This window comes from Leptodactylus fuscus, chromosome 4, assembly GCF_031893055.1.
Source record: "Leptodactylus fuscus isolate aLepFus1 chromosome 4, aLepFus1.hap2, whole genome shotgun sequence".
Lineage (NCBI taxonomy): Eukaryota > Metazoa > Chordata > Amphibia > Anura > Leptodactylidae > Leptodactylus > Leptodactylus fuscus.
The window spans coordinates 145,321,640-145,341,592 of NC_134268.1; the positions used below are offsets into that span (position 1 = coordinate 145,321,640).

General features: G+C 40.5%; 1 protein-coding gene across 1 annotated transcript in view; it reads right to left on the minus strand.

The window, feature by feature from the left end:
• DPY19L1 (dpy-19 like C-mannosyltransferase 1) overlaps positions 1-19,953 on the minus strand; it is a 139,051-nt gene that overhangs the window by 87,501 nt on the left and 31,597 nt on the right. Inside the window, exons 5-9 of the mRNA XM_075271215.1 lie at positions 18,889-19,026; positions 11,249-11,369; positions 9,415-9,508; positions 1,101-1,158; positions 39-130 (exon numbers count right to left, since the gene is read on the minus strand). Of these exons, the coding sequence (XP_075127316.1) occupies positions 39-130; positions 1,101-1,158; positions 9,415-9,508; positions 11,249-11,369; positions 18,889-19,026 (503 nt within the window). The remainder of the gene's footprint in view (positions 1-38; positions 131-1,100; positions 1,159-9,414; positions 9,509-11,248; positions 11,370-18,888; positions 19,027-19,953) is intronic.

The following is a 19,953-nucleotide window of genomic DNA, read 5'->3' on the forward strand; positions in this document are numbered from 1 at the left end:
AAACATGCAGCTTCTGATAAAGGTGAAAAGTAAATTACCTTAGAATGTATGTCAAGAGGGACATTTGAAGAACAAGGAATGGATACGAAAAACTTTCACGGAGAGGTGGAGTCCACATTACTCTTGTGCTCTATAAAATTAAGAAGAAATAAAAATAAAAAGTAATTTTTACATTTTACCACCTAGTGTAGTGTGCTTTAACTGGTGGCTGCCATAATGATCTATTACAAAAGTTAGGACTTTATTGGAGACCCCCAATAATAATCAATTGTTAACAATCTTACGTACACAGTGGCCTGTACTTTATAAACAAAGCTCATTAATTTTATCACAATTTGAGCCTTATTTTATAATACGAAAACACAAACCAAGTATATGCATTAATTTCATTTAAAACATAATCCTGCCAAGGCATCTTTCATACAGCAGTACTTTGGTCAGTATTCTACCATCAGTATTTGTTAGTGAAAAAACAGAGTGGTTCTAAAATACAAAAGAGATGTAATTCTTTCCATTTCACATTACTCCATGTTTCACTCCTAGTTTTGGGTTACAAATACTGATGCAAAAGTGACCTCGTAAACCAGAGACATACAAATACAATGGATACCATCATCTGTACAATGTGACCCAGTATGCCCTCAAGGAAGCAAATGCAATGACAAAGTCACATCAGAAAAGTAAAAGTATTGAGCACTTTTGCTATATATAAGACATTATTATTCAACATACAGTGAAACCCTTCCAATAGAGCAACTCTGGGCCACCCACTTATCTAGACCAGATTTCCTTATCTACCATATACTCTATTATGCATACTAGTCATCTTCTTTGGGAAAACGACACCCCCAGAAGACCACTTTGCAATGCAATTCTGACTGCTAATCTTGAGCATTTCCATCTCTCCTGGGAAGGTAGTAATAGCAATTTACATCCAGACCAAGACAAGACAAATCTGTCCAACCTCAGGCTGAGCACCTATTACACGTTCTGCTTCATACTAAGCAGCTGCTTCCATAAGTGTCTTTTGTAGAGAAATAAAATATCCTGCCTGGGAGCCTTATATAAATGAGCTTAGAAGTACAAAGTAACATACATACTTCACCATGATTATAAAAGAAGCACAGGACCGTCAGAAATCCACCCTGCCGACTTCCACTGCAAAGAGTTAAAAAAGAAAAGAATAGAATTACATTCAGAATGTGAATAATATGTGCTAAAAAGCATTATTGACAGATTACAATACTGTATACCTTGCCCTCGGTTAGAGTTAACCCTACAAGAAATAAACAGCTCTGTGTGTCTCCATACTCACACCAGCACAATATCAATATGCTACAATAATAGTGTTGGTGGTCCTGGAATTCTGAGCCTAGCACTAAAGCCCCTTAAAGGGAATCTATCATTGGCAAAAACCTTTTTAACTAAACACCATGTATTGTAACCTTTATAAAGGCTTTTCCAGCAGTACCTTTGTTTTGCAGATTTTTCACGGAGCACATGGAGTGTATGCTTTCACTACAGAGCACAGCTGCGTCATCCTTCTGGTTCAGGCCACGTGCCATTATGAGCTGTCCTCTTCTCTTTTCTAAACCTTCCCCCAATCTTCAAGCTAGTGTTGTCACCAGCATTCCAGTGTTGCTCTGACCGCCTCCTTGCTCCAAATCCCGCACATGTGCAGTACGCATGGCCACTTTGTTTCGTGGCCAAATGAAGCAGTGGCAGTATGCTTCAGGAACCGAGCATGCCAGTGACCACACTAGTATGAAGATTGGGGGAAGATTTAGGAAAGAAAAGAGGACGGCACATAACGTTACATGGGCAGGACCAAGAGGATGATGCGGCTGTGCTCTGTGGTGAAAGTATACAACCCTTGTGCACCCTGAGAAGGCTGAAGATAATGAAGAAAAGTGAGTTTATTTAAAATCTACAGGGTACATCTGAAAAACAAAGGTACTGCTGGAAAAGCTTTTATACAGGCTACAATAAATGGTGTTTAGTTAAAAAAAAACATTTTTGTCAATGATAGATTCCCTTTAGAAACAGGCCTGTTTGAAGAAAAACAGTATTCTGCTTTTTTATTTATCTGTCTATTGGTATAGCATAACATTTTCTAATAAACATGTATTTATAATTCTACTCACATACATTAACTGTATCAATACACATCTTGTTCTGCACAATAAACTGTATAACCCATGGATCAGTCCTATGTATGTATAACCATGAGCTAACAGAATAGAATCAAACATGGGAACGATCATCATGTGACCCACTAGCATTTACTTAGGCCCAGTTCACATCTGCATTCAGTATTCCGTTCTGGAAGTCCGCTTGAGGACCCCCTGAATAGAATACTGAATGCTTTAAAAAGCCGTGAGCAATGAAACCACACGGTCTCCATAGACTATAATAGGGTCCATGTGTTTTCTGCGTTAGTGTCTACACGAGTCGTGCAGAGAGAAAAGTACGACAAGCAGTACCTTTCTCTGTATGATTCGTGCGTACACCGCGCGGAACACACACACACCATTATAGTCTATGGGGTCTGTGAGCTTTCATCGCTCACAGCTTTTTAAAGCGTTCAGTATTCTGTTCAGGGGGTCCTCAAGCGGACTTCCTGAACGGAATACTGAACGCAGATGTGAACCGGGCCTAAGTAACTGGTTACATACATGTGTTTGGTTTGGTTAACTAAATAGAGCTAATGGTGATCTTTATTATAACTGCCTCATTGTAAGTGTATTGGCATGGCAGTCTGTCTCTAGCTAATGTATTTTTGTTAATAAAATTAACTGAAAAAAAAAAAAAAAATCAACAGGTCTGGTCACAAAGTAAAAATCAGCTCCTGTTCACTTGAAATGATTGCAAGTTGTATTGAAAAGGATCAGTCTCTACACAGCTTCCTGCTCTATTGGAGGTGCCAGTTATTGGACCCCCACCTATCTGACATTAATGATCTCTTAAGATAGGTCATCAATACTTGTAGCCTGGAAAACCTCTTAAATGTATGTATCCTAAACTTATTTAAATTTTTCCAGTTTATTTTTGTCCCCAGAGAATCCTTTTATTGGAGATTAATCACAATTTCTTAAATCTGTGTTGTACCATTCCTTGGGTGTTCCTCTTAATAAATTTATGAATATATTGATTGACATGCATCTGGGGGTGTCATCCCTGCACACGCTCACACTGTCCAATTGTTGCCGACAGTGCCAGATTATGTAGGGACGCACTACAATGTTGTCAGGTTAATAATAAACAGCGGAATGACAAAATGCAAGTTTATTAAAGAAAAACATAATACAATGTAGTTTAGACAGGTCCTGAAAAATCTACTGATAAAGAAACAAAATATGATATTTTTCGTTAAAGTGATACAGTTCAATTAAAGCAGATTTTCTCAGGTTTTTTTGATATTACTTTCAAAGTCAAAGTTACATAATCAGTTTGTTTCAGCAATATGTTATGGGTGGAAAATGAAAGATTAAAGTGATCCAAAGCTCCATATTATAGAAACACCTCATCCCTGATTAATTGTAACCCACTTTGCCAGCTAATTAAAAAGCAACATTCTGAAACATCCATTTCCTTTGGGATACAAAGAGCATATTAAACATTTTACTAAAGATTTCACTTCCTATTCCACAGGAAAATGCTGCCATCTAGTGGTAAGAAATGCATATAACAGTCTGTCTGCTCCAATTTCCAAGTCACACAGTAAAGCAGTGCTGTGGAATCAATAGAACAAAGCAGACTTGGCTCTTTTTTTTTTTTTTTTAAAGCCTTACTCCTGCTCAAGCTATTCCAAACACATGAACAACCAGACACTTGAAAATTGACAGACGAAACTCAATCAATATCAATGAAGTGCTAAAAACTGGAATTGACAGACTCTTTGTGGATGTGTGCTAGTAGTACAAATACATGCCCACAATACAAAAATCACTCACAGGAATGTCAGTCTAGCCCATATACCACAGTTCATAGCAGACAGTAGAAAATATCCAACCCAACAAATTTTGGTTCCTGCCAACTTCACAAGTAAGCAAAGATCCACAATTATATGACAAACATTTAACATTTAATACCCATCTAAAATATACAAGTGCATTTCAATAAATTAGAATATCATCAAAAAGTTGTTATTTTTTAGTAATTCAATTGAAAAAGTGAAACACATATTATATACCCCACTGTGCCAGTCGGTCATTGTTAGTGTTATATCTACCTGTATATTCTGTGTATTGTATGTAACCCCCAAATGTAAAGCACCATGGAATTAATGGTGCTATATAAATAAATAATAATAATATTGAGTCATTACAAACTGTGAACTTTTTCAAGTGCTTATTTATGGTAATGTTGATGATTATGGATTACAGCCAAGGAAAACCTGAAAGTCATTATCTCAAAAAATTAGAATAATTAACCCATAACAGCTGCAAAGACTTCCTAAGATTTAATAAAGGTCCCTTAGTCTGGTACAGTAGGTGAGACAATCATGGGGAAGACTGCTGACTTGACAGATGTCCAGAAGGCAGTTACTGACACACTCCACAAGGAGGTTAAGCCCCAAAAGGTCATTACTAAAGAAGCTGGCTGTTCACACAGTGCTGTATCAATTAATGGAAAGTTAAGTGGAAAGAAAAAGTGTGGTGGAAAAAGGTGCACAAGCAACCGGGATAACTGTAGCCTTGATAGGATTGTTAAGAAAAGGCCATTCAGAAATTTGGGGAGATTCACAAGGAATGGACTGCTGCTGGAGTAAATGCTTCTAGAGCCACCAAACACAGACGTATCCAGGACATGGGCTACAAGTGTCGCACTCCATGTGTCAAGACACTTATGACCAGAAGAGAACGCCGAAAATGCCTTACTTGGGCTATGGAGAGAAAGAACTAGAATGTTTACTCAGTGGTCAAAGGTGTTTTCAGATTAAACTAATTTTTGCATTTTATTGGGAAATCACGGTCCCAGAGTCTGGAGGAAGAGTGGAGAGGCTGCTGTACACAATCCAAGCTGCTTGAGGTCTAGTGTGAAGTTTCCACAACCAGTGATGGTTTGGGCAGTCATATCATCTGCTACTGTAGGTCCGCAGTGTTTCAAGACCAAAGTCAGCGCAGCCATCTACCAGGAAATTCTAGAGCACTTCATGCTTCCCTCTGCCCACAAGTTTTATGAAGATAGAATTTTCATTTTCCAACAGGACTTGGCAGCTGTCCACACTGCCAAAAGTACCAAGACCTGGTTTAATAACCACAGTGTTACTGTGCTTGATTGGCCAGCAAACTCGTCTGCCCTTAATCCTATAGAGAATCTATAGGATATTGTCAAGAGGAAGATGAGAGACCCCAGACCCAACGATGCAGACGAGCTGAAGGCTGCTATCATACAACCTGGGCTCCCATAACGCCTCTGCGGTGCCACAGGCTGATCCCTCCATGCTACATTGCCGCATTGATGCCGCCATTCATGCAAAAGGAGCCCTGACCAAATATTGAGGGCATTTACTGGACAGACATTTCAATTGTCCAACATTTCTGTGTTAAATATATATATATTTTATTTTACAGTTGGTTTTATATATTATTCTAATTTTCTGCGATAATGACTTTTGGGCTTTTCTTGGCTATAAGCCATAATCATCAACATTAACAGAAATAAACAGTTGAAAAAGTTCTCTGTTTGTAATAACTCAATATAGTATATGTGTTTTATTTTTTCATTTGAAGAACTAAAAAAAAAAAACACAAAAAACCCCCAAACAACTTTTTGATGATATTCTAATTTGTTGAGATGCAATTGTAATTAATTTATTTAAATGGAAAGGGAACCATATTACAAGGAGGGTCCCAATGCTGACCCTAAAATTGCCCTGTTAATATCTTCTTCCATACTGACGCATATCACATCCAAAACACTGATGTTCCTCAGGGGATTGGTAGAAGATCAATTGAAACCACTAAGCATAGCAGAGCCCTGCCCAGAAAGCAGGGGAACTCCTGACGGTCTCACAGTGGGACCACCACTGTGAGACCGTCAGGAGCTCCCCCACACTCATAAAAAGTTAAAGGAGCATTAAACCCAGAATGCAATTCCCTATATATCTCACATCATCTACTTTTCTTGCCCTTCTTATTTCTTATACAGTATTACTATTAAAAAGCAAGAAAAAAAATACTAACTATAATTTAACAGATAAAGTGAATTATCAGATTTTGCAACAATACAAGTTATGACAGATGACTCTAGTTTTGCCTTTCAGGAATCTTGTGTGACTTACACAAAGTAAATGAAAACAACAAAACACATAATTCTCATCTCTCCATGGTGTAATTCATGCCCTGGAGCTGAGCCGTTTCCATTACAGTCAATGACATTCCATTACAACAATACAGGCTATGAGAGCATGAGAGCTAAGCCCCACCCCTTCCCACCCCTGTGGTATCAAGCTCAAGCTCCTAGTCATTCTGTAGCTGAAATGAAGGCTGCAGGGAGACAAAGTACTGCCTACCTACTGCATGTCTTCAATATTTCTGCCCAACTGTTCAGAGCTGCAGATAACCAGGTAAATACCAGCAAATATATCTACAAGCAAACTACATGAAAAAGTCTTTTTTTTCTTAGTTTTTCAGCACTTGTTATCTGTTTAATAAGAAATTACTTTAAAACAAGGGACTTGTACAATACTCATGATAGCAGGTTTGTCAATCTTTTAGGTGCTCTAATACAGGATGGTAATACAGGCTCAGTATACTCAGTTCTCCAACAAACTACACTAAAATGGTGCTCGGACATGCGCAGTACTGCTCTGAATGGAGCGGAACTGCGCATGCATGAGATCTGAACTGCATGAGCATGATCCGGATGGCAGAATATCCGAAGAGGAGGAGGGCAGACGAAGCACAATCAGCAGAGGGGCGGGATGAAAGGTATGATGTGAAGGGATGCTCGGAGGCCCTGGGGAATGCCCAGGGTGCTCCGTGGGGATCATTTGCATAAGCTATTGTAGCGATTTATAAAGAAACGGAGAGGTCAATTGAAAATGTAAAGGCAGTAGTAGAATAGCATTCATTTTTTATAATCATGTAGGGAAGGCATTTTTTGCAGGGGATGGGGGTGGACAAAAAATATTTTTTTAATAGATAGGTAGGTATGTGTACTGGAATTAGTCATCAAAGAAAAGAAAAATTCGGGGATTTGGGTACACTTAAAATGTAACTTTTATTAATTTTTCCCTAAAAGTCAATTGATTGTAGCAACGTATATAAAAGTTCATGAAAACATAGGTGTGTGTATGTTCCAACCTATTACACTGGATATATAAATAGGACTGAAAAGACAATTGGGACCTGGTTGATATTTTGTCCCTAAATTGACACACAAAAACTAGTCCCTGCTTTTCAATAGTGCTAGAAAGCCGCTATAACACCTAACCCTCAACAGAAGGTCACTACTGAATCTGTGACTTTAATTTCATTAGAGGGTTAATTCACACGCAATCACGGGCCTGGTGGCTGCCCGGTCGGCTCGAATGGTAAGCCGCCATTCGAGCCGACCGGGCAGCCACCAGGCCCGTGATTGCGCTACCTTTACATTTGAGTTCTTGAATGCCTCTGATGAACTGTACCTTCAGTAGAAACGCGTCAGGCAGAATGTATTGAATGGCAACCAATGTGCCGTTTTTATGTGTGGTGTGTATTGTGTGTTACCTATATGTGGGTCATTAGCAGTAGCTTTTCACTTAGCTAGTAAAACAAATGAGCTAGCCTGCCCCAGTTTAGCCTGCCCCTGCTTCTGAATATAAAAGGGTGTTTGTGGTTGGCGTGTGAATTAACCCTCTAATGAAATTAAAGTCACAGATTCAGTAGTGACCTTCTGTTGAGGGTTAGGTGTTATAGCGGCTTGCTAGCACTATTGAAAAGCAGGGACTAGTTTTTGTGTGTCAATTTAGGGACAAAGTATCAACCAGGTCCCAATTGTCTTTTCAGTCCTATTTATATATCCAGTGTAATAGGTTGGAACATACACACACCTATGTTTTCATGAACTTTTATATACGTTGCTACAATCAATTGACTTTTAGGGAAAAATTAAGAAAAGTTACATTTTAAGTGTACCCAAATCCCCGAATTTTTTTTTTCTTTTAGGGAATGGGGGTGCCAATATTTGGGAATTTTATTAGGTCCAGGCAACAGTACATGGACATACCAATCCAGTGTAGAAATAACCAATGCACTGCGACATCTGATGAATTGAGAATCAGTAAGAACAGGCAGGATGGAGGAGAAGCTGTACCTCACAGTATCTATACTAACTATACTGTGCTCAGCATCTAAAAGCCAAATACTGTTTTTCTTCAAAAATGACCAGTAGCTGATAAGAGGTTTATTTGAACAGAAAATAGCCTGAATTGGTTAACAAAATATTATGTAAAAAATATTATGATCTGCCCTAAAAGTTTATGAGAAAAAAAAAGAAAACTAAAAATGACAGTCACATTTTGAGCAGATATTTGACTGGTTCATAGATGGATGAGTAATCAAAAAATAACCATCAACCAGGTTAACCAATGTGATTTTATTATTTTATTCATGTATGTTACTTCCGTTCGAATACAATTTTGCAGTTTTGTTGAGACTGAACATGAATAAGTGGAGGCCCAGGGGAGGCAAGTAAACATAAAAAACTGTCTTACTCCTCTCCTGGTCTCCACACACTGCCTGCTGACTTTGGCTTTTTTGCCTCACATCAGGTCACGTGGCTCACGCAGTGTTTCAAAGCTTGCGTCTATACATCACAACTACACAACGTGATGCTGAGGCCCAATCACAGTGGTCCCTGATGTCAGTCAGAAGTGCCAAAGACAGCAGGGAGTCATGTCAGAACCCAGAAAAGGTGAGTAACACAGTTTTTATGTTTGATCACCTCCACTGGGCATCCGCTTATTATACTTTGGGGTCTGAAGAGAATAAAATAGTTTCAGTTCGGGTGTGTTTGAATCAAACAAAACCTACAGGCAAGCTTTGTCCAACACTTAGTCATATTGTAAAAGGGTAATTGTTTAAAAGGAGGGTGACCTAAATAATCACCATTGATTGTAGTTGAGATAAAAACCCTGATTAATTGCACTTTTAAGTCATAATCGCCCACCCATACAGTTAGGGAATATTGATGTGCTGCAAATTTCTTGTAGAAATTTGTGTCACCAAATATTAGTTCTACACATCTGAATTGGAATACTTTGGTGCAAAACACATGAAATTCTTCAAACTTCTTCTAAAGGTGATCTGCAAACAGGCAACATGCAATATATACAAAGTAAATTTGCAAACAGTACTTTGACCTCTTAATCCAGAATTAATGTATGACAGAGGATTAGAAGCGAGGTCAACTTGTCAATATGTTTACCTTAAATATGTTCCATATATGTAGAATAAGGACATCATTGCTCCATTCAAAATAAAGATCAGTGTGACATAAAAATAGGCAGGATCTCCAAGGCCTGTAAAAACAGATTTTAGTTATACTTTTTATTCTTCAAAAAAAAAAAAAATAGCAGCAGCAAAGGAAATTAAAGGGGTGGTGTCAGATTGCTCGGACTCCTGACAATCAGAATAACAGGGCCTGAAAGCCCATCTGAATGCCCCATGTGAAGAGAACACAGAGCACATGTATGACAAGTACTCCACTCACTTTTACAGAGGTGCCAAAAAAATCATCTCCAACCATTGGGACCCACAACAGTGGATAGAGGGATAAGTGTTATTAGTTGCACAACCCCTTTATTGTTACATAAACTATTAAAATTGGTACAACCGGACAAACCGTTCATAAAGCAGTATCTGTTAATCAATGATCCTCTAAACCCCATTGGAGGCAACAGCTAAAGTTTCAGCTTGCCACATTTGGAAAATGTATTTGTTTCCTATATGAATGGTATTTAACAACTTATATTAAATCACCTGTACACATATAACGCTAGGTTCACACCTGCGCTTGGGTTTCCGTTTTTCAGGTCTGCTTGGGAACCCGAAAAACAGAAACTCAATCCACTTAAAAAGCGGTTACCTGTGGTCCCCATGGGTTTCTGCCCGAAAAATGCAGGGATTAAAGTCCTGCTTGCATTAAACGCTATGCCGATTTGCGCATTGGGTGTGCAGCATCTACCAGGTGAACTTTTTACAACGGCATGGGTGTGTATATCATTTGTACTATTTTAGTCACTGGCTATTGTGCATTTCTGATGCACGTTCACAACCAGGGTTGTTATAAATCCACATCGAGTTTTAAAAGTTTATAACTACTATATTGGCATTTCAAGCTACATTAAAGGAATTCAGCAAATAAGATCAACAGGTTGATAGGAATGCTGCAAATCTAAAATCCTGCATAGTTTCTCACTGCTATGAGTAGTACAATAATGTGTTGTGGATTCTAGATGCAATTTAGCATTACAAAAATCCACAACACTGGGTAATCTGTCATGAAAAGCTGATGCTAATAGATACATTTCTTCTAAACTCTGCACCGTATATTTACAGATAAAATAGCACTCCCATAATTTTATTCAGTCTCTGGCCTGTTAGAAAAGTACATAATGTAAGTTGCAGTGAAGGTAATCTTACCAGTGGCTGTGAGTCTGCTCCCTTCTGGTCCTCAGCTGTGTCATGTGACCAATACCCTGACTCTTAAGCTGATACAGTGTCTTTTGTGTGGACAGTAAGTAGGTTTCTCTGTACATTCATATAAAACTCACATCCAGGCTCCCATAGAAATGAATAGGGAAAGTGATACTTTGTTCACACATGAAATTAACTATTAATTGGAGATTCGAGGTGTTGGTGACCTGACACTACTAAGGACCAGAACAAAGCCAATGGTAATCTTACGTTCATTACAATTTACATCATCTCATGGACATAGAATAAAAAAAATAAATTGTGATACTTTAAAAATCTGTAGTGGGGGATTTACTTGTCAGCTTTTGTATGAAGATCCAGTATACTGTCTATATCTAGTGATTAAGAGATATCACTCTATGGGGCGGAACCTAGACAGAACTTGCAAGTGATAAAAAGAATGCCTGTGGAGATTTTCATTAGCAACTGCAAATTTATTCAGCACAGCTTGGAATAAATCACATATCGATCTCAGCAGCTCCTTATCTATCACATCCATGACAGATCTGCTTTAAAACGTAACAACTTTCTTCCCCGGCTTGTGGATAATGTCTGTAACTCACCTTCGCAGCTTTCTACGGGACTGAGATCGTTGCCTCGATTTACTGTCCAGCATATCTTGGTCTCGAAGCCAACAGTACTCATTGTAGTTGTAAAAATGCGAAACAAGCCGGCTAGGATCACCTGCATGGAAAATGGGATTTGCAGTCATGTGGAGAAAGCCTTTGTAATAGGGGCCGCACATGTTTGCCAAAAAGTGGTATTTCTGCATCCTTTGCCAATTTTTAAACAATCAATGCCATGTTTTGCAATCAAAACCACAGCAGCAGAATACAGCACAAAATGACAAACTAAATGAGAACAAAACATTGAATTATTTTCGTACAATCATACAGATTCAGTAAATTTAACCTTTAAAGTGTCATTTTAAAGAGGGTTTTTATTTATTATTTCTGTCTTTCTTAATTCGTCAGAGAAAATAGCCAAAAATAAAATGAAATATAGTTGGTTTAACAAAATAAACATGTAGGTGAAAATTTATTGAAGTTTGCTTAGACAGAAATCATTGGCAAGGAACTATTAGATGCATTTATGGTAAAGTCCACTGATGACCTTTGTGCCTACTTCATAAAAGGTGATCACTGTGCTGCAGGTGGGACTGGGGAGGATTCTGGGGGATTACCTCTAATTCACTCCTAAAAGCTAAATAGCCAAACACTGGATAAAACTGTTCCAAGTACTGAGCCTTCAAGACTGGGAGGCCAACAGGAGACAAAATGGCTAGGCGTTTAGTTAGCACCATGGCCATTTAATTCAAGAATTCAGTGTGGTGGAGTTACAAAGGTCAGGTAAACACCTATCAACTGGGCACTGGTAGCATATCTTATCTATCTTTACTGAATCCCTTTGAGAATGGTTTAATACACAGAGTAAAAATGACCAGGGCTGTGGGTCAGACTCGTGGAGTCATGTCAGATTTGGGTGGAGCTTGAACTGAAATAAAGTTACAGACTAAGTCTAGGTTGACACCAGTGCCTATATTCTGTTAGAGGTTTCCGTCCCCGAACTTGCTTAAAAAAATGCAACGAACCCTATTATAGTTTGTGGGGTCTGTGGGTAAATGCTTTTTAAGTGGGTTAGCTTTTTGTTTTTCGGGTCCCCAAGCGGACCTGAAGAATGTAAAGACGAACGCTAGTGTGAACCTAGCGTCAGACTTCAAAGTAAAATGATTATTTTCAATTACATTATACAATAATTAATTGAATAATAAGAATATTTTGTTACACACCTACTTACATATGAATGCAATGACTGGCTTTTTTTTGATAAATTAGATTACCTTTACTACTCCTGCCTGCCTATAGCGGTCAGCCAGTTATGAAGAAATCTGAGTCGAGATGTGGGGTCGGAGTTGGTGGCTTGGCCTACAGGCTTCGCAGCCCTTAAAATTATGCTATTGATCTGGCCTAAAAACAAAAACCAAAATCCACCCAAAATAAAATAACGTGTGTGCACTCATCCTAAGTAAAGTGCATACTGTATAATTGTATCTTCACATCCTTTGGTGATATTTGCAAATAGGACAGGGATAGTGATTTAGAAATCAGGAAGGGATTAAAATAAATAAATAAATCTAGTAGTAAAGAATATGGAGCTGCTCCATTCTGCTAGCACTGAAGGATGCTGTAACAAATCTAGAACTAGTAATACTTAAAAACTGTTCTACCGCTTTGCGTAGTTTCTAAGCATAACCTCCCCATGGCTACAGACTCTAAACACACCTAGTGTATTCTGCCAGTGCAGTGATCTGTTACTAACGCTAGGTTCACACTAGCGTTCAGGTCTACGTTCTGTGGTTTCCGTCTTCTGCATGCAGAAGATGGAAACCTGTCAGACCGGGTCCGGCCGTGAGCGTTTTATGCTCTCCGCCGCAAAACCGTTTTTTTTTTAAACCGGATACAGAGTACTGCATGTCCGACCCTGTGTCCGATATAAAAAAAACTGGTTTCGCGGCGGAGAGCATAAAACGCTCACCGCCGCACATCTTTCAAACCCATTCAAATGAATGGGTATGAAAGAGTCCTGCAGGTTTCCATCTCCTGCCTCTGTTTTGTGCAGGAAACAGAAACCTGCAGAACGGAGACCGGGCGCAGATGTGAACGAGCCCTAACTTGTGTCCGCCCTCACCTTACTAAGCAAACTAGCTCTTTCTTTGAAAAATAAAGATGGAAGGCTGCAAGCTTGTATGCTAATACTTGAAGAGTGCCACCAAGTTTGGGAATGAAGCTTCCAGCAACTATTTTTCTTGCTCCTATCTCTGCAAGTTTTTTTTATTTTTTTATTTTGAATCAACATAGCCAAAGGAATGACAAGTTGCATCCTTAAAGGAAACTATTTTGGGTACATATAATGTTTTGTGGAAGCTGCATAAAAAAATAAGCTGCAATTCCTTTATTATTTTTATGTTTTGCTCTAATGACATGACATTCACTTTGTGTTAATAATAACATGGTAATCTTTTTCAGGGGTCATTACAAATACAGCGATATCATGTTTTTGATATGCCTTTTTATAGGTCAAGCTTTTGTTTTCACTGGCATAATTTTCTAGTAAATGTAACTCCTTGGAACAATTTTCATTCTTCATTTGGGGAAGCTGAAGTAATGAGAAATTTTTAAATAAAAATATTTCAATAGTAATATCATATATATATATATATATATATATATATATATATATATATGTATTATTTTTTTGTTTCCTTTTATCAAATTAAGAGGGTATATGGGAACATTTCACCACCTGTACAATAGTTCTGTATTGCAGCATATTGTACGTTAACCAATATGCCCATTAGATTAAGGCCTACAGTAGGCTGTTAGGCCTCCTGACAGCTATGGAAATCCTCATTCCCACCCCCACCAAAAAAATAAATAATCTCAATTTGTGTGTGGGAGGTGGGGTACTGTAGGAGCAGTTTCCATTCTCCTCATCAAAGAAGTGTGTCTATGTGTAGCTTGGCACCAGAAGTAATGACCGGATGTCATCAGCTCTTGTTGGGACACAAAACTGGTAATACGAAATTGCCATTTTATTCATAAATTTTCCTCAGAAATTTACAGTATAAATAAAAGAATTGCACTGTAATTAGAATAGGATATCCCATCAAGTACATGAGAAAGCTGGAAGCCACATATGAGGCATACAACCAGAAGCAGTTTGGCTCCAATTTAAAAGAATGGAAAGGAGCTTGCTCCTGGCCTTATAGCTAGTATGCACCACCAGTAGGGTACAGACCCTATATTGTATACAGCTTCCAGATTGTACCGTATTTTACGGACTATAAGGCGCACTGGACTATAAGCCGCATTGCCCATGAGCGCCTTATAGTCCGTCTCGGTTCATATATAAGGCGCACCGGACTATAAGCCGCAGTCTGGTGCGCATTATATGTTCTTGAAAGCGGCGGCAGGCAGACTTTGCCAGCGGCCGCTTAACCCCCCGCGTGCCAGCCGCTTCTATTGGAAGCGCTCGGCAGGCGAGGAAGGGCTCTATCAGCAAAATCATGCTGATAGAGCCCAACCGTAATGTTGTGAAACTTACCGAGCGGTGCAGGGTGGGCGGGCATTCAGGCCTCCTCTTCCTCCGATGTTCCGTCCTCCTCCTCCGCCGCTCGCTGATAATGGCCTGGGCGCATGCGCAGTAGTAGAAGCATTATGATATTGCGCATGCACCCAGGCCATTAGTTCGCGAGCGCCGGAGGAAGTGGTCAGGACATCGGAGGAAGAGGAGGCCTGAATGCCCGCCCGCCCTGCACCGTTCGGTAAGTTTCACGTTCTGTTTCAGCGTGACAGCAGGGCTGCCGGACACTTCCCATTCATTTCTATGGGAGCCGGCATGCGAGCGCTCCCCATAGAAATGAATGGACTGCTTTTTCCATTCATTTCTATGGGGAGCGCTCGCATGCCAGCTCCCATAGAAATGAATGGAAAGTGTCTGTCCATTCATTTCTATGGGGAGCGCTCGCATGCCGGCTCCCATAGAAATGAATAGGAAGTGTCCAGCAGCCCTGCTGTAACGCCGGCGTGTACTGCTGTGATACACGCCGGCGTTCCGTACTGTGAATGCACCCTTACGGTGCCTTTTATGTATGTATGGAAGCGGCACGCAGACTTTGCCGCCGCTTCCATCCATATATAAGGCGCACCGGACTATAAGCCGCACTTACGATTTCTGAGGAAATCGTAGGTTTTTATGTGCGCCTTATAGTCCGGAAAATACAGTACACGGTAGTGGTTATAATGGGAAACTGCAGCTTTGCTCCATCTTACTTGAATAAGAGCTGAGCTACTTCTGGGCTTACACCTTGTATTTGGCTTCTCTAGGTCAATCAGTTGATTGGTGCTGTTCCTTCTGTACAACATCGGGGAGGAATTTACATACAGTGCTGTGAAAAAGTATTTTCCCCTTGGAGATTAATTTTTTTTTGCATTTTTTTTGTACTTCTATTTTTCCGATTATTAAACAAATTTCAATATTCAAAATCTGCATGAATACAAAATGAAAATTTGTAAAGAGAAAAAAATTTATCCAAATCAATCAGGTCTATGTGATAAAGTAATCGCCCCTAATAACTGGTTGTGGCATCCTTGGAGGCAACAACTGACATCAAAGATTTGTGATAACTGGCAATTCATTTTCTAATCTCTGCAGAGTGGTTTTGGCCCTCTATTCTAAGCAGAATTATTTTATCCCATTCCCGCTCAGCGACATACTATTATGTTGAGCTGAGCATATAGTTAATGTTCATCTCTGTAATAGTAAGGTGCTGTAATACCACAGGCTCAGGCACCTGCAGCAGTACATACTTCTCTCAGCTGTGGTTACACAGCCAAGGGCCGGGACCAGACGCCGGAATTTGAAGGTACTGCAATTCCGGCGGATTAACCCTCTGGATGCCGTGAACTATGGCTATTGCGGGTTCTAGGGGTTGCCATTGCAGGGCAAGTTGTAATTTTTATTGCTTATAATGTTCAGAATGTATGACTTTCTGATCACTTTTTATTGTTATTTTTTTGGGAAAGCAAAGTGACCAAAATATGGTAATTAGCACATTGCTATTTTTTTTTTTTTTTTTTTTTTTTTTACAGTATTCACCGTACAGGATAATTAAAGCCATTTTTGGATAGTGGGGACTTATACATACACTCACCGGCCACTTTATTAGGTACACCTGTCCAACTGCTCGTTAACACTTAATTTCTAATCAGCCAATCACATGGCGGCAACTCAGTGCATTTATGCATGTAGACATGGTCAAGACAATCTCCTGCAGTTCAAACCGAGCATCAGTATGGGGAAGAAAGGAGATTTGAGTGCCTTTGAACGTGGCATGGTTGTTGGTGCCAGAAGGGCTGGTCTGAGTATTTCAGAAACTGCTGATCTACTGGGATTTTCACGCACAACCATCTCTAGGGTTTACAGAGAATGGTCCGAAAAAGAAAAAACATCCAGTGAGCGGCAGTTCTGTGGGCGGAAATGCGTTGTTGATGCCAGAGGTCAGGGGAGAATGGCCAGACTGGTTCGAGCTGATAGAAAGGCAACAGTGACTCAAATAGCCACCCGTTACAACCAAGGTAGCCAGAAAAGCATCTCTGAACGCACAGTACGTCGAACTTTGAGGCAGATGGGCTACAGCAGCAGAAGACCACACCGGGTGCCACTCCTTTCAGCTAAGAAGAGGAAACTGAGGCTACAATTTGCACAAGCTCATCGAAATTGGACAATTGAAGATTGGAAAAACGTTGCCTGGTCTGATGAGTCTCGATTTCTGCTGCGACATTCGGATGGTAGGGTCAGAATTTGGCGTCAACAACATGAAAGCATGGATCCATCCTGCCTTGTATCAACGGTTCAGGCTGGTGGTGGTGGTGTCATGGTGTGGGGAATATTTTCTTGGCACTCTTTGGGCCCCTTGCTACCAATTGAGCATCGTTGCAATGCCAAAGCCTACCTGAGTATTGTTGCTGACCATGTCCATCCCTTTATGACCACAATGTACCCAACATCTGATGGCTACTTTCAGCAGGATAATGCGCCATGTCATAAAGCTGGAATCATCTCAGACTGGTTTCTTGAACATGACAATGAGTTCACTGTACTCCAATGGCCTCCACAGTCACCAGATCTCAATCCAATAGAGCATCTTTGGGATGTGGTGGAACGGGAGATTCGCATCATGGATGTGCAGCCGACAAATCTGCGGCAACTGTGTGATGCCATCATGTCAATATGGACCAAAATCTCTGAGGAATGCTTCCAGCACCTTGTTGAATCTATGCCATGAAGAATTGAGGCAGTTCTGAAGGTAAAAGGGGGTCCAACCCGTTACTAGCATGGTGTACCTAATAAAGTGGCCGGTGAGTGTATGTGGGGATAACGAACATGTTTGTTTATTTAATTTTGTTTGTATTATATAATTTTTAAATAGAAAAGGTGGAGGTTTTTTTTAAGGGGGCGTTCACACTACCGTCGGTGTCCGACATGTAGTGTCCGCTCCTAGTGTCCGCTCAAAATCTGTCACGGACACTAGGAGCGGACACTAGCTGTGTCCGTGACACCTGTCATATATTTCAATGGGCATCGGGTGCGTTCTTTTGCACGCCGTGCCCGTCCTTTCCTGTCCGCAAGTGAAGATGTCCGACTTCTCAAGCGGACAGAAAAACCCTGCATGCAGGGTTCCTCTATCCGCTTGAGAAGTCGGACATCTTCACTTGCGGACAGGAAAGGACGGGCACGGAGTGCAAAAGAACGCACCTGATGCCCATTGAAATAAATGACAGGTGTCACGGACACAGCTAGTGTCCGTGACAGATTTTGAGCGGACACTAGGAGCGGACACTACCTGTCGGACACCGATGGTAGTGTGAATGCTCCCTAAAAAAAACCCCTTTTCTTATTAGTTTACTTTTGTGTGTTTTTACTATGTGTGCGTGTGATTTTTCACTTTTTACATGCCTGACAAGGGGACTTGAAGCTGCAATACTTAGTTCTGCAGAACATTGCACAAAAGTTCCTATTGGAACTGTCCATTGGCAGTAAGGAGGTTTTGGCCCAGCCTCCTGGCTATCATGGCAACCTCTTATCACAGGGGGACGATCTTGCCCCTCGACCCCATGATGGCTATTGATTACGGCATCAAGGGAGTTACTTCCAAGAGCCAGAAGTAATACTGCAGGCACAGCTCCTGTGCCCGCGGTATTACAGAGCAGTACTATTACAGAGCTCAGTGCTAAGGGGTTAAAACGTTTTTTTTTTTTTTTTTTTTGTATATCAGGTTATCTTTGTCCGATATTCAAAATTGTTTGATAATCTGAAACATTTAAGTTTCACAAATGCACAAAACAAAAGTAAATCGGTAAGGGATCAAATACTTTTCACAGAACTGTAAAGCTGTGGTTCAGCATGTACGCAGACACTTTATTTATAGTCTAAGGGACTTGGGGAAATAGTCATGCACTGTGCAATGTGTGACAACACCTTTAAAATTGTTCAAAGATGACTTTTATTAACCCAACATAAAACAAAACAGTCATAAAAAGAAATCTCAACTGCAACTTAATGCATCAGCAAGTGAGTTACAAAAATAAAATAACACAAACTAACATTCTAGGCTAGGCAAACATCTTCCATTTCACCTTACCTCAGGGTAGACATTAAATCTTTTCAATGTATTTATTACACTAGGATATTCTGTAACATTATCATTCATGATCAAATGCAACCCAGAAAAATATGATGGCGCTTCAATGATGGATTTGAAGTAAGAATAATAAAGACCCTGTAAGAAAAATTACAATCATACCTCAGTAAATTTTCTGCTTAGTGCACATAAATTATTACTTACATTTTTATACACAAATTGACACTTCTTAACTTGCTTTATTTTTGGGATTCTTTAGGGTATATACATGGCGGAAAATGAAGTGGAATTCCTCTTAATTTTCTGTTGCTGGCATTTTCGCTGCAGTCTAGCCGCAACGGGATGCATCGGCATTCTGACGCGGTATTCCGCTACTGATTAGGCCCGGATGAATGAGCTTAAATCAGCAAGAGGTTGCAAGCTGTGCAGCGCCGCACCTCCCATGAGGCGACCTGAAGCGACCGCTTCAGGCGGCGCTATGCCAGGGCCACAGGGAGGGCGGCATTTTTGCTGACCTAAGCCAGTCCAGGGTCACCGTCACTGAGCGGTGGATTGGGGAGGTCGCTGGAGCAGTGCTGCTCCAGTGGCCGCCCCTCACGCTCAGGCAGAGAGCAGGTCCTCTCTCTGCCTGCTAAAGACGATCACTCCGCCCCCTACGCCCGGCCCATCCGCCCTCTTCCGCTTGCACCCCCCCTCCACCCCCCCCCCGCTCCGGTGGGGGGGGGCGTCTTTCTGACGACCGCTTCAGGCGGCAGAAAGCCATGGTTCACCCCTGAAGCTGTGGACACAACAGAAATATTGAGCAGGACGTTTCATTTTTCCCCGTTCTGCTGCGATCTTTGCCTCCTATTGAAAACAATGGGAGGAGGATACCGGGAGGAATCTGCTCCGGATTCGGGGGCATAATCCGCCCCCAAATTCCTTCATGTGAACACAGCCTTACTCTAAACAGCATTTTTCCCGAGAAAGACATTGCATCTGGGGTTTTCTGAGCTTGGAATTAAAGAAGCGCAAATGCTCTACATATTTATAGTATTAGTAGTAATTTATAAAAAAAAGATATAT